The following is a 13,686-nucleotide window of genomic DNA, read 5'->3' on the forward strand; positions in this document are numbered from 1 at the left end:
AAGATTAAAATGGATTAAAGACCTCAACATCAGACCGGTATCCATAAGGTACACTGAAGACAAAGTTGGCAAAACCCTACATGACACTGAAGCTAATGGTATCTTCAAAGATGTCACGCCACTGGCCAAACAAGTGAAAACAGAGATAGATAAATGGGACTATCTTAAACTAAGAAGCTTCTGCACTTCCAAAGAAACAGTGACCAAAACACAAAGACAGTCTACAGAATGGGAAAGGATATTCGCTGAATACACATCCGACAAGGGGTTGATATCAAGGATATACAAAGTACTGGGTGAACTCCACAAGAAGAAAACATCCAACCCCATCAAAAAATGGGGCGATGAAATGAACAGAAACTTTCTCAAAGAAGAAATCCGAATGGCTAAAAGGCACATGAGAAAATGCTCCACATCATTAATCATCAGGGAGATGCAGATCAGATCAAAACCACAATGAGATATCATTTCACACCACAGAGACTGGCCCACAACCACAAGAACAAAATCAACCAGTTCTGGCACGGATGTGGCGAGAAAGGGACCCTCCTTCACTGCTGGTGGGAATGCTGACTGGTTCAGCCCTTTTGGAAAACAGTATGGACGATTCTCAAAAAATTAGAAATTGAGCTCTCATTTGACCCAGCACTACCACTCCTGGGAATATACCCCAGAGAGGCAAAAAGGTATAGTCGAAGTGACATCTGCACTTGTTTGTACACTGCAGTATTGCAGTACTCTTTACAATAGCCAGAATCTGGAAAAAACAAGAACAGATGACTGCTTAAAGACACTTTGGTACATTTACGCAATGGAGTACTATGTAGCTGTTAGAAAAGACGAAGTCATGTAATTTACATACAAGTGGTACTACATGGAAAGTATCATGTTAAGCGAAATGAGTCAGAAAGAGAGGGATAGACATAGAAAGATTGCATTCATCTGGGGAACATAAAGTAACAAAATAGGAGACTAAACCCAAGAATGGCCGAGATTAGTACCAGGAATTTTGCTCCATGCCTTGGAGGCCAGCCATACATGCTAGGGGAAATGGGAGCTCAAATAGAAAAGGGAGCACCACATAAAGGGTGTTGGGAGGATCCTCCCAGGATGGGAGAAGCATGCTGAAAGTAGACTATAGACCAAACATGATTGCCACCCATTGCCTCTTTTGCAAACCACAACACCAAATAGGAAAGAGAGAGAACAAAAGGGAATGTCCTGCCACAGAGGCAGGGTAGGATGGGGTGGATAGGGTAGGGGGGTGGGAAGGATACTGGGATCCGTGGAGGTGGGAAATGGGTACTGGTGGAGGGATGGGTATTTGATCATTGTATAATTGAAACCCAAGCACAAAAATTTGTAAGTCTATAACTATACCTCATGGTGTCTCACTAATAAAAATTAAATTAAATTAAATTTTTTTTAAAAAAGAAAAAAAAAGAATAGGCCACTGTCTCTATTATGGAATCTATCATTCAAGTATTCACAATAGTTTTTGTCATTTGTTCGTGTATTTTATAAGTAAAGCCATATTAAATTTCTATTATATCCGGTAATGTGGCCATTTCTAGGTAATTAAAAAGAATGGTTCACATAACTCATCAATAATTTAGCAACTAACATTTATTGACATTGTGGTAGTAGTTGTTCAAAATTTTATACTTATTAATCATTTAAGCCTCTCATATTGTGAAGTAGGTATGACTGCTATCTATGTCTTACTGATGAGGAAACTGAGGTACAGGAAAGTTAAATAATTTACCAGTATCACATACTTTCTAAGTGGAAGAGTGTGACCCAAACTCTTAGCAACTTTACTGCAATATAAAGGAAGGAAAATTCCTTAATTTCCCTTAAAAATCTACTCTGTGGATATACTGTATTTAATTTTGCTTTTAATATTCTTTGGTTTGGACGTCACACCTAGCAGTACTTGGTAGTTACTCCTGGCTCTATGCTTAGACAATCATGTCATGCTGAGAATGGAACTTGGGGCTCCAGCATGCAAAGCACATGCTTCAGTCTTGGACCAATACTTGCCAATCCTGGAAATCTTCACTGTAAAGACACAGGTCTTATATTTAACATCAAATCCTTAAAGTTCAATTTTAAATTTCCTTCCTTCCCCTCCCTCCCTCCCTCCCTTCCCCTTCCTTCCTTCCTTCCTTCCTTCCTTCCTTCCTTCCTTCCTTCCTTCCTTCCTCCCTCCCTCCCTCCCTCCCTCCCTTCCTTTCTCCCTTTCTTCTTTGGCTCTTAAGCATAGACAGGAAGGAGGACATACAGAACTATATGTAACGCACTTTAATATATCTGAAGTAAAATGATAGGATTTATAAAAGAAAATGAATTTATGAGATTAGTTTTAAAAGACCTTTTGGGTATTGAAGCTCGGCTAGAAATGCTCTAAAGAAGAAAGCTGCTTTTGACATGTATAAAGATTTTTTTAACAACCATCTCTCTTGTAAGTAATTAAGTACAAGTAATTACATAATTACTTGATTATGTAGCAGCACTAAAATTTTACAGGAGGTTTTTCACTTAAACTCTAGCCTTATAAAAATAATTGCCATGAATCAAAATTATTTTCTAAATGCAGTAATTCTTTCTGCTTTTAATTTTTTGAAGGGGGTGAAATTTAGGTCTATTTTTGTTTAGCAACCAGAGCCAAAGAGATATGTAATTTAATAATGTGTCACTGTATTCAGATACTGACTTAAAACATAAAATAAATGCCCATGTTAGGATGATGGGAAACATTTAAGTGGGAGATGAGGCCACATACTTGAAAATTTCATTGGTCATAAATTTCTAAAATCATCAGTCAGAAAGTAATAATCTATTACTTTAGCTAGTAAACAGAATGTTAAATAAAATACTTAGTTCATCAAATTGAGCCATCAGATAATAAGATAGAGAAGCATAATCTTTATAAATAAATGTTTTCTGTTGCCCCTGTTTGTGAGAGAGAAGTTTGGGTAAAGTGTGGTTTTTTCCCCCTCTTTCTTTCAGATTATCTTTTCTTTTTTATAAAATAAGCTGTCTCATTGCAAATTTTCTCAAGTTCTTAGAACTCTAATTAAAATGTGGTAATTGGTTATGTTACCTCAATTACCATGATGCATGGACATTGATGCAAAGTGACACCAATTTAATCCCTTGGGTGTTTTACCCTGGGGCCATCCCATTTATTGTGGCCTTATTATTTTCAATTATGTGGTTAGATGTGTTGCATACTTTCAAGGCCAATAAAAGTGCAGGGGTTTTTCTGAACACAAATTCTATTTTCAATAGTAGATCTCTGGAGTGGCAGGAAAAAGGGTGGGGGGGAATATGTTTGTAAAGAATAAAAATATAAAATCCCAAATTTACAGAGGATTTGAAGGCTCACCTTACTGAAATAAGTGTTTCAGAGGGGGGAATCCAGATTTCTGTCTTAAACATTTATGTTATTTGTTTGCTTAAGTTTTATTTTAATCAAGGTGACTTAAAATATTGTTCATGACATGGTTTCATGCATGCAACATTCCAACACCATACCCTCCACTAGAATGTCCAATTCCCTTAATTTCAGTGATCCCACCCAAATCTTCATTGCCTGCCCCTGCCCCCAAGCTTATTTCTATAGATCAGTTCTCAGATTCTGTTCCTGCTGGCCATTTGCTATTCCGCTGGTGTGTTTATATCCCACATATGATAGAGATTATTCTGTATCCCTCTCCTTATGATTAACTTCCCTTAGCACAATACTCTGAAGATCCATTAACCTAGTCTAAAATTTTTCTTTGCTTAAACCAGGTGTGTATGCCATAGTTTCTTTATCCAGTCATCTCTTCTTAGATACTTGGGTTGTTTACACATAACAGCTATTGTGAATAGTTCTGCATTGAATATAAGAGTACAGAGGTCTTTTTGGAATAGATTTTTGGTGCCCTTGAGGCAGACACCAAAAAGTGAAAATTTCTGGGTCAGATGAAAGCTCCACAAGTTTTCTGAGAAGTATCTATATTGTTTCCAAAGAGGTGAACCTGTTAGCATTTCCTCAAGGATAAGAGTTCCTTTTGCCTGACATCTGTGTCAGTATTGGTTTATTTTTTTGTGTGTATGCTGATGTGAGGTGATATCTTGTTGTGACTTTGATTTGCATTCCCCTGATGATAAATTAACTGGGAGCATTTTTTCATGTACCTATTGACAATATCAATGTCTTCTTTAAGAAGGTGCTAAAACATTTCTTTTGAAAACAAAATCATTTATGTGCTATATTGATAACTACTCCTACTAAGAAGTTAGTGATGGGACATGTCAGAAGCCTTATGAAATAAGTTATGTGAGGAAACTGGGTTAGGAAAAAAAGCATGAATTTTTTTTTCTTCATAGAAAGTTCTGGGTTTCCAAGGAGTCTTGGCAGAGTTGCTGTTAAGACTTTACAGATATATACCATGAGTATAACAGTACTTTGAAGAGTCCCCTAAACAAACACATAGACAAGAATACTCTGCTATGCTTATAGCATTTGTGTTTCCATCTACTAATATTTATGGGAAGTAAATCATATCCATAATATGCATTTGTTTTGCCTCCCTACATCCATTTTTTCCATATCATTGATATTATCTCCCTATACCTATTTATTCTCTTCCACTATGTATGACTTCTGCACATTTCTTAGCAAAAATCTAGGAGTGAATATGACACCATTTTGAGACTTTGCCAATAAAAATATTTTGACACTTTGTCAAACCAGGTTTCTTTTCTAAGAATGATTGCTGTGTCTTCACCAGATTTTCTTTTTTTTTTTTTTATTTATTTATTGAATCACTGTGGGAAAGGTTACAAAGCTTTCAGGTTTATGTCTCAGTCATGCAAATATCAAACACATTTCCCTTTACCAATACTTATTTTTTCCCATGAAGAACCCCAATAAAACCCCACCCCCCACCCCTCCCCGTCCCTGTGAGGCAGATGAATTCTAGTTAACACTCTATCCGCTTTGATTAGATTGTTTCAATAAAAGATTCACCACTATTATTTAGAGTTTACCCCCCCCCCCCCAAATCAGACATGCTGAAAAAGCATTGTGAAGTGATTTGCTTTCTCCAGCTGGGTTCAAGAATTAAATGTTGGTTTTGGATTTCTGCTATTTTACTTATTGACCCTGGAAGTATTTCTACTGAAAGTCAGATAGTTAAGAAATTGGTTTCTGTGTTCTGGAGTCGTGGCCGTGCTGGAGAGCCGCTCGTGGGGGGCAACTGGTGGCCTCGGTAGGGCGTGAAGGGCGGAGCGAAACGTCCCCCTTCCCATGAGGTTTTAGTCGCCCCCACACTCCCGGCTCATACCTGCTGTCCACAAGGCTCCCATGTGGCCGCCATCTTTCTTTCCAGAGAGGAGAGGGCGAATGGGGCAACACCCTTTCCCCTCCGGCAGACTTGATGGGCTGGATCAATGCATAGTCCGTTCACTTTTCTGCTCCAAGCTGCTGGGTTCTGCATTAAGTCCTTGTGCTTCTGGGGCCATGGCCGTGCTGGAGAGCCGCTCGTGGGGGGCAACTGGTGACCTCGGTAGGGCGTGAAGGACGGACCGGAACGCCCCCCGACCCATGAGGTTTTAGTCGCCCCCACTCCCCCGGCTCATACCTGCTGTCCACAAGGCTCCCATGTGGCCGCCATCTTTCTTTCCAGAGGGAGGAGGGCGGAAGGGAGCAACACCCTTTCCCCTCTGGGCAGAAATGATTGCCTGGATTAACGCATAGTCCTTTCACTTTTCTGCTCCAAGCTGCTGGGTTCTGCATTAAGCCCTTGTGCTTCTGGGGCTGTGGCCGTGCTGGAGAGCCGCTCGTGGGGGGCAACTGGTGACCTCGGTAGGGCGTGAAGGACGGACAGGAACGCCCCCCTTCCCATGAGGTTTTAGTCGCCCCCACACCCCCGGCTCATACCTGCTGTCCACAAGGCTCCCATGTGGCCGCCATCTTTCTTTCCAGAGAGGAGAGGGCGAATGGGGCAACACCCTTTCCCCTCCGGCAGACTTGATGGCCTGGGTCAATGCATAGTCCGTTCACTTTTCTGCTCCAAGCTGCTGGGTTCTGCATTAAGTCCTTGTGCTTCTGGGGCCGTGGCTGTGCTGGAGAGCCGCTCGTGGGGGGTGACTGGTGACCTCGGTAGGGTGTGAAGGACGGACCGGAACGCCCCCCTTCCCATGAGGTTTTAGTCGCCCCCACACCCCCGGCTCATACCTGCTGTCCACAAGGCTCCCATGTGGCCGCCATCTTTCTTTCCAGAGGGAGGAGGGCGGAAGGGAGCAACACCCTTTCCCCTCTGGGCAGAAATGATTGCCTGGATTAACGCATAGTCCTTTCACTTTTCTGCTCCAAGCTGCTGGGTTCTGCATTAAGCCCTTGTGCTTCTGGGGCTGTGGCCGTGCTGGAGAGCCGCTCGTGGGGGGCAACTGGTGACCTCGGTAGGGCGTGAAGGACGGACCGGAACGCCCCCCTTCCCATGAGGTTTTAGTCGCCCCCACACCCCCGGCTCATACCTGCTGTCCACAAGGCTCCCATGCGGCCGCCATCCTTCTTTCCAGAGAAGAGAGGGCGAATGGGGCAACACCCTTTCCCCTCCGGCAGACTTGATGGCCTGGATTAACGCATAGTCCTTTCACTTTTCTGCTCTAAGCTGCTGGGTTCTGCATTAAGTCCTTGTGTTTCTGGGGCTGTGGCCGTGCTCCAAACTTAACTCTGACTTTCAGGGAGAAAGATTGGGTGGTTTACTTCTCATTGATCACTTTGTATATAGAGAGATGTCGCGCGGCCGCGTAAGCAGCCGCGCGGTTTTGAGAAAAAGTCCTCGTTCCCGCATACTCGAGCTGTGTTTGTAGAGGCTTCTGGTCACCGGGGTTCCATCTGGGGGAGGCGAGATGCGGCGCCTACTCCATCTGGAACTTGCGGGTGAATTTGGCTCTTTTTGGAACCTGTTTTTTCTTTTTTTTTTTCCTCCGGGATCCCGCACCCTCCATGTGTTCTTTCTCTTATGCTTAAGGCTTCAAAGATGGCGCTGGGGGGCGGGCTGTGGGCATGACTTCCGGAATCAGAGGTTACCTGGGAGGTGTAGTTCGGCAGATTTGAGAAAAAGTCCTCGTTCCCGCATACTCGAGCTGTGTTTGTAGAGGCTTCTGGTCACCGGGGTTCCATCTGGGGGAGGCGAGATGCGGCGCCTACTCCATCTGGAACTTGCGGGTGAACTTGGCTCTTTTTGGAACCTGTTTTTTCTTTTTTTTTTTCCTCCGGGATCCCGCACCCTCCATGTGTTCTTTCTCTTATCCAGATTTTCTTTATCACAGACACACTCCATGTTCACACACACACACACATACACACATCGTAATCACTGTCACTGTCCTCCCGTTGTTCATCAATTTGCTCGAGCGGGCCCAATAACACTGTGAGACTTGTTACTGTGTTTGGCATATTGAATACACCATAGGTAGCTCGCCAGGCTTTGCTGTGAGGGCAAGATACTCTCAGTAGCTTGCTGGGCTCTCCGAGAGGGGTAGAGGAATTGAACTCGGGTCGACCATGTTGGCAGCATGCAAGGCAAATGCCCTACCCGCTGTGCTATCACTTCAGCCCATCATAATCACATTTTCTAATTTATAAAAAATAAAAATCATTTTTGTTTTTCATGTTTGTCTAAATTCAACTGGAATATTTTAAAGAAGGAAGAGTTCATTACCCTGCAGATGTCAAAACAGAATAATACAGAACAGTTCAAAAAGAAAGGATTTATGATCAGAAAATAATATCTTAAATGGTTGCAATGCAACACTTTTGGAGCACTTTTAAATATAACATCTTGAATACATTGACCATCAAGCTATTGTTTCATTTATTTTTGTCTTGGATTCAAGGGAAAGTTCAAGAGAGTTTTATGTGGAGCTTAGTCTACTGCTTTTAGAAATCACATATGATGACCTCTAATAGAAGCAAAAAATGGCTGTGTGGCTGCTCTCCAGACCAGTGGAGAGAACCAACCATAATTAAATCATCACCCAAAGAGATACAAATTGAACAAATGCAAATGGATAATTAGGTAACATCTCTTGCTACTTCCAAAGTGAGGAAGAAAATCCTGTAACACAGATACAGAATCAGAGCCTAATTCCAAATGTCAGAACCAAATCTGCATTTTTAGAAATACTTTATTCAATGCCTTGTGTTAGAACTACCTTCAGATAACTTTTAAAGGAAAAAGTTTACTAAGGGGTACTTTGTTTCTTGTTACAGAATTTGAAAACATTACTTATTGGTGATTTTATAAAGATTCTTGTTTTATTTTGAGGGTGGCATACCTGGCAGTGTTCAGGGCTTATTCCTGGCTCTACATGTAGGGATCACTGCTGGCAGGCTCACAGGATCATATGGGGCTGCCAGGGATGGAACCCAGGTTGGCTGCAAGCAAGACAAATGCTTTACCAGCTGTACTCTAGGCCCTAAAGGTAAAATATTATTATAGGAATAATAATATTCAATGTCACTATGAGAGAATTTCAACAGTGAAAATTAATTCAGATATAATAATTCCGGGCTAGAGTGACAGCACAGCAGGTAGGGTGTTTGACTTGCACACAGCTGACCTGGGTTCGATTCCTCCATCCCTCTCAGAGAGTTCTGCAAGCTACCGAGAGTATCCCACCTGCATGGCAGAATCTGGCAAGCTCCCTGTGGCGTATCTGATATGCCAAAAACAGTAACAACAAGTTCTCACAATGGAGTCGTTACAGGTGCCCACTAGAGCAAACCAATGAACAATGGGAGGACAGTGCTATAGTGCATAGTAACTCCAAGTGCAATGACAAAATGAAACAGAATTTATTCAACAAAATAATGATGTAATTCACTTAACAAATGTCTACCAAACACTTACAATATGCAAGATCCTCAAGAAAGAGCAAAAGTCCCCGTGTGCAGGGAAAAGGGATAGGTAGACTGTAGCACTGTAGCACCGTCCTCCTGTTGTTCATCGGTTTGCTCAAGCGGGCACCAGTAACGTCTCCATTGTGAGACTTGTTACTGTTTTTGGCATATCGAATACACCATGGGGAGCTTGCCAGGATCTGCCATGCTGATAAATAATCAAGGAGACCACATAGAGGTGCTTGATTCTCTATAAAAGCAGCTTTCCATAATGGTAAAATACTTGTATGCACATCAAAGCAACTTGAAAACTCGGTGCAAAACAGAAGCAAAAATTTTCAACTGAATGAGGTACACTAATTTTATTATTTTACTGACATGTATGCTACTCTGTCCTATCCTTTGCAGTGGTTTTGATCTTGGTTTGCACTTTGAGTTTATTTGCTACCCTGATTGGCTACATATCAAAAAATGCAGGAGTTAACTTTAAGAGAAGGGAATATTTTTCTCTATCTATAATAGAGAAACTAAAATCTCTAAGAAGCTACCAGGATTTCTCAAAGCTGATATTCACTTATTCCGCAGAAATAAGATCTAAACATCTATATATACTACTGTAGTAAACAGAGATCTAGTCCAATAGCCATCACGTATTATTTCAAAATCTGAAGAAACACAAGTTTGTTACCTTCAAAGCAACATGAATATTTACAAAATATCACAGCTTTTCTGAATGCAGTGGTTTTATGCAAAATTCTTTATATTAAAGTATAAAAAATAACCTCATTTACTTTTTGAAACACTGCCCCTCCCCCCCCAAAAAAAACAACAAGGAAAGAAAACATTCTAGCTAAATAACTTCACAACAAACAGGTCATTCTGAGAAAAGACATCTAATTATGTAAACTCTGATTACTGGTAAGAACTTGGAAGGCTTAAGAAATTTAACAACTTTAGCTCAAAACAATTAAATTGAATTGTTGAGGATAGAATTCATCCCTTAGGCTCACCATAGCTACAGAAGTAAAAAGAGCAAAGAATTACTGAGTCACTGTCTCTTTCAATTCCAGTCCCCAATACCAAATTCACCAGATAGCAAATTCCAAGGGTTTGTTAGTATTAGAATTTATAGAAGTCTTATTATTTGGTAGCAAGTTTGTTACAGTTGATTTCTTCAAATTTGAATATTGAATTTTAAAAACATGAAATGAACTATGAACATAGGCAAACTTTCCTTTGTATGAATATATGTATGTATGTATGTATGTGTTTTATTTATGTAAGTCTAACCATGAGAATTTGACCTTCAACTTACAGACACTGACTTAAGGTTGTTCGGTTATGCAATCTTTTTATTACGAACTTCCTTGAGGCTACAAAGACTTCCTGAGCAAGCGTATATTCTATATTATAAGAAAACAACTCTTATTCTTTCGGAGACTAGTATGACAATAATAGCTGGAAATGATCATGAGTGTTAAAAGTTGGTAAAGGGGTATTCCTGATAACCTTTCAGTATCAATATTGCAAACCACAATGTCTAAAAGGAGAGGGAGAGAGACAGAGAGAGATAGAGATAGAGAGAGACAGAGCGAGATAGGAGAGACAGAGGAGAAAGCTTAACTTAAAACTATCTTTATCTCGAATGTTGTCTTAAACCTCTAAAGGAAAAAATGCCAGTTCTCAGATAGGCAATTTTACAAAAGCTTTGAGAAAGACCACTGGAGACTGTTGAACAAATGGATAGTGTTGAGATATACCATGTAATAAAAAGGCAAAGAATTTTCACTGCATTACCTGCTGAGTGTACATATAACTCCACATAACTCCATATGCTCTGAGAGTGGAAAGCCACCTTCTAGCAATATCTTTATGGAATTATTAATAAACAGCATTGGATAAAGTTGAGAGAATTAATGGTTTCATTGGTAAGGTTAAGCAAAATCTTCATGTGATTTTTTTAAAGAATGGCATAGAATAAAAATGCATCTTATAAGTAGGCAAATAAATCTTTGTGTAATGACAAATGGAATTTCATTTAGTGGTTGAAGATAGCTATGCCTTTAGTTAGAAAAGTACTTATAATGAGCATATTTCAAAGCACTGAAAGAAGTTATTATTTTTTTTTCTGAGAAAAACGAGAGATCATTATGCCAAGGGAAAAAAGTCAAAAGCAACCATCACTCACAGCCTCCTTTCCTATCTTCTTCTGTAACCGCGTTTGCCACTGAACTGCTTGCATGACAATGGCTTCCCATCTTCTTTCCAGGTTGACAATGATCAGCTGCATGGGCTGGTGGTCTGCGTTCAGATGGCAGGTCTCCCGGTCATCCAGAAGATGCTGACATAATCGTAGGATAGAGGCCACGCCACGCCGCCGCTGCTTGATCTCACAACAGAGGGACTGAAAGGCAGAGAGTGAGGAAACAACATGAGTTCTCAGAGTTCCTTAAAACTTATGAGATACCCTCTTAACAGCAACTTCAAACAAAGTACACCAGGAAGGGTTCTGGGATTTCCTAAGAATGGTCCCCTTCTAGAAATATCCAACTAAGGCCAAAGAATTCAGCTCTACACCATTCCACTTCCGTTATCCATTGACTTTTCTGTTAAAAATGTTGGATTTCACCCTGAAATATAGGTGGTGAGTAACTTATACTTTGATGAAACAAATCCCTTAGGACATATAAGGGTCTAACAAACAGATTGACATGCTTTGATTCAAGGTCACAGGAAACATGACAGAAATATGCAAAAGAAAATGGAGTTTTTTCAAATGTACTATGGGATTTTGTAGGGCCAAAGAGTTTGGTTTTTGACTGATTGAGACTAAATTAGAGTTCTGATATGTAACAACTATTATTTGAAAAAAGAGGACATGCAACATTTCTCCTCCGAAGCTTTATTAACAAAGCAATAATGTTTTGAAAACCCAAATGAAGACTAGATCATGACTGCACTATTTGCTGGTGCTTACTTTTCCTGTAATAGACATTTGCGATATTTAAGAAGGATATACATGCATCAAAATAGCATTTTCCTCCAGAAGGATTTGTATTACTGCAGTGACCCTAAGCTGAATGATTCAAGCAAAATAGTCAGTACACATGTCTAAAAATATTATATCTTTTCTTTGCCTACGGTTAGTGTATAAGTGATATTCTAATTCAAAGCCTTCAGGAGAAATGATGATTATATCCAAAAACATCACTGAATTACTAATCTCTTTCTACTGCCACAATTGGAGTGTTCTAACAGTTAACAGATTGCTTATTAATCAACAAGGGTAAACAAGACAATGCAATTTCATTTAGTGAGAGAGTTTTAATGCCTAAAAGTATTTGTGCTTAAAATGTTAATCTAGATAAGGCTTCATTAGAAAAAGTCTTAAAATGATTAAGTGCAATTCATTGAAATGTTCGCAGAGTGGTAGTAGATCAGCAGGTGGACATTTCCTACAGATGTTCCACTTACTAATAGAATGCATGCTCTAGCCATTTAAATGACCCTAACTCAGTAATAGCTGGAATTCTATTATTTCTATAATGAGAGAACCTTGTGCCTTTAATATTTCTGAATTTTAAGTAAGGTGAATGACAAATCCCCAAATCTCTATTTATAGCAAAATATGACTAGGAATTTTATTATTCAATTTATAGCAGTGCAGCAATTTTAGTTATGTTTCCTGAACTTACCCTTATTTATTTTCCTAGGGTTCATTACTATTTTCCTGTACAACTCCTGATAATACCATGAGGTCTGACAAATTTCTTTACTGGTGCTATTTATTAGTTTAATACTGAATGGGGAGAAATTCCTAAACACTCATAGCTAAAACCTGAGGTTCTACTAAAGTAACAGACATTGCACCTTCCAATCCTACTAGTAGTGCTTCACCCACATACATTCTCAGTCTCATGCCTTCACTATACATACTTTAATTTATTCTCTAACTTAGAACAATTTTGGGGTAAATCCCTCCATCAAGCTACTTAATACTTGTCATTTCTATTTTAACCAATATTAAAAGATTGAAGATGATAACACAAGCCATTAAACTAATTCAAATGAGTACTGAGGATTTTTGTTGTTGCTGTTGTTAATTTATTAACAATAAAGGCTAAAGAGAGACCAGAATCAGACTCAGTGGCAAGTCACATGCCTTACAGGCTTGAGGCTCAGAGTCTTATCCCTCGTACCATGCAATGCTCCAAGTACAATCCCAGCAACCACTGGGATCCCAGTGCCACAATAAAGTGGGCTATATCTGTACACACATTCAAGCGTGAGTGACACTTGGTCATTGCAGTAATGACAAAGGGAAGGGAAGGAGTAAATGTAGAATAAACATCAAAAGGGGGGAGGGGCTGGAAAAATCTAAAGAGATGTTTCCATGCTACAAACTGGATTTCACAAGTCTCTTTGAAGTTGACTGGAATAGTAACTGCATTCCTCAAGCTAACAAAAAGTTCCAGTGTTTCTTAGCCAAGTGGAAACCTGCCATGGATGGCACTAAAGCTGTATCTGAAGTTAGCATAGCCACATTAGGCAACATTTGCAAAGTAGTTTAAATGATTTCATTCATCTCACAGGAGTTTTTAAAGTTCTGAAACAGGACACATGAGGTTGGTAGGAGAAATACGTTTAAAGACTGTACTTCTTAAAAAGTATAAAGAATATCCATTATTTATCTGGATGGTTCCAAGTTGACATCTTAATGAAAAAAAGTTCAAGTGCCTGAAAACTAACTAACTTCCAATGTAGAGCACATGCTTTGCATG

The 13,686-nt window shown here is 39.8% G+C and overlaps 1 protein-coding gene across 2 annotated transcripts in view; it reads right to left on the reverse strand.

The window, feature by feature from the left end:
• Positions 1-13,686, reverse strand: part of AKAP6 (A-kinase anchoring protein 6) — a 562,035-nt gene that overhangs the window by 41,026 nt on the left and 507,323 nt on the right. For both annotated transcript variants that reach the window (XM_056134199.1, XM_056134200.1), the window contains exon 12: positions 11,094-11,309. In XM_056134199.1, coding sequence (XP_055990174.1) covers positions 11,094-11,309 — 216 coding nt within the window. The remainder of the gene's footprint in view (positions 1-11,093; positions 11,310-13,686) is intronic.

Source organism: Sorex fumeus, unplaced genomic scaffold (genome assembly GCF_029834395.1).
Source record: "Sorex fumeus unplaced genomic scaffold, SorFum_2.1 ptg000098l, whole genome shotgun sequence".
Classification (NCBI taxonomy): domain Eukaryota; kingdom Metazoa; phylum Chordata; class Mammalia; order Eulipotyphla; family Soricidae; genus Sorex; species Sorex fumeus.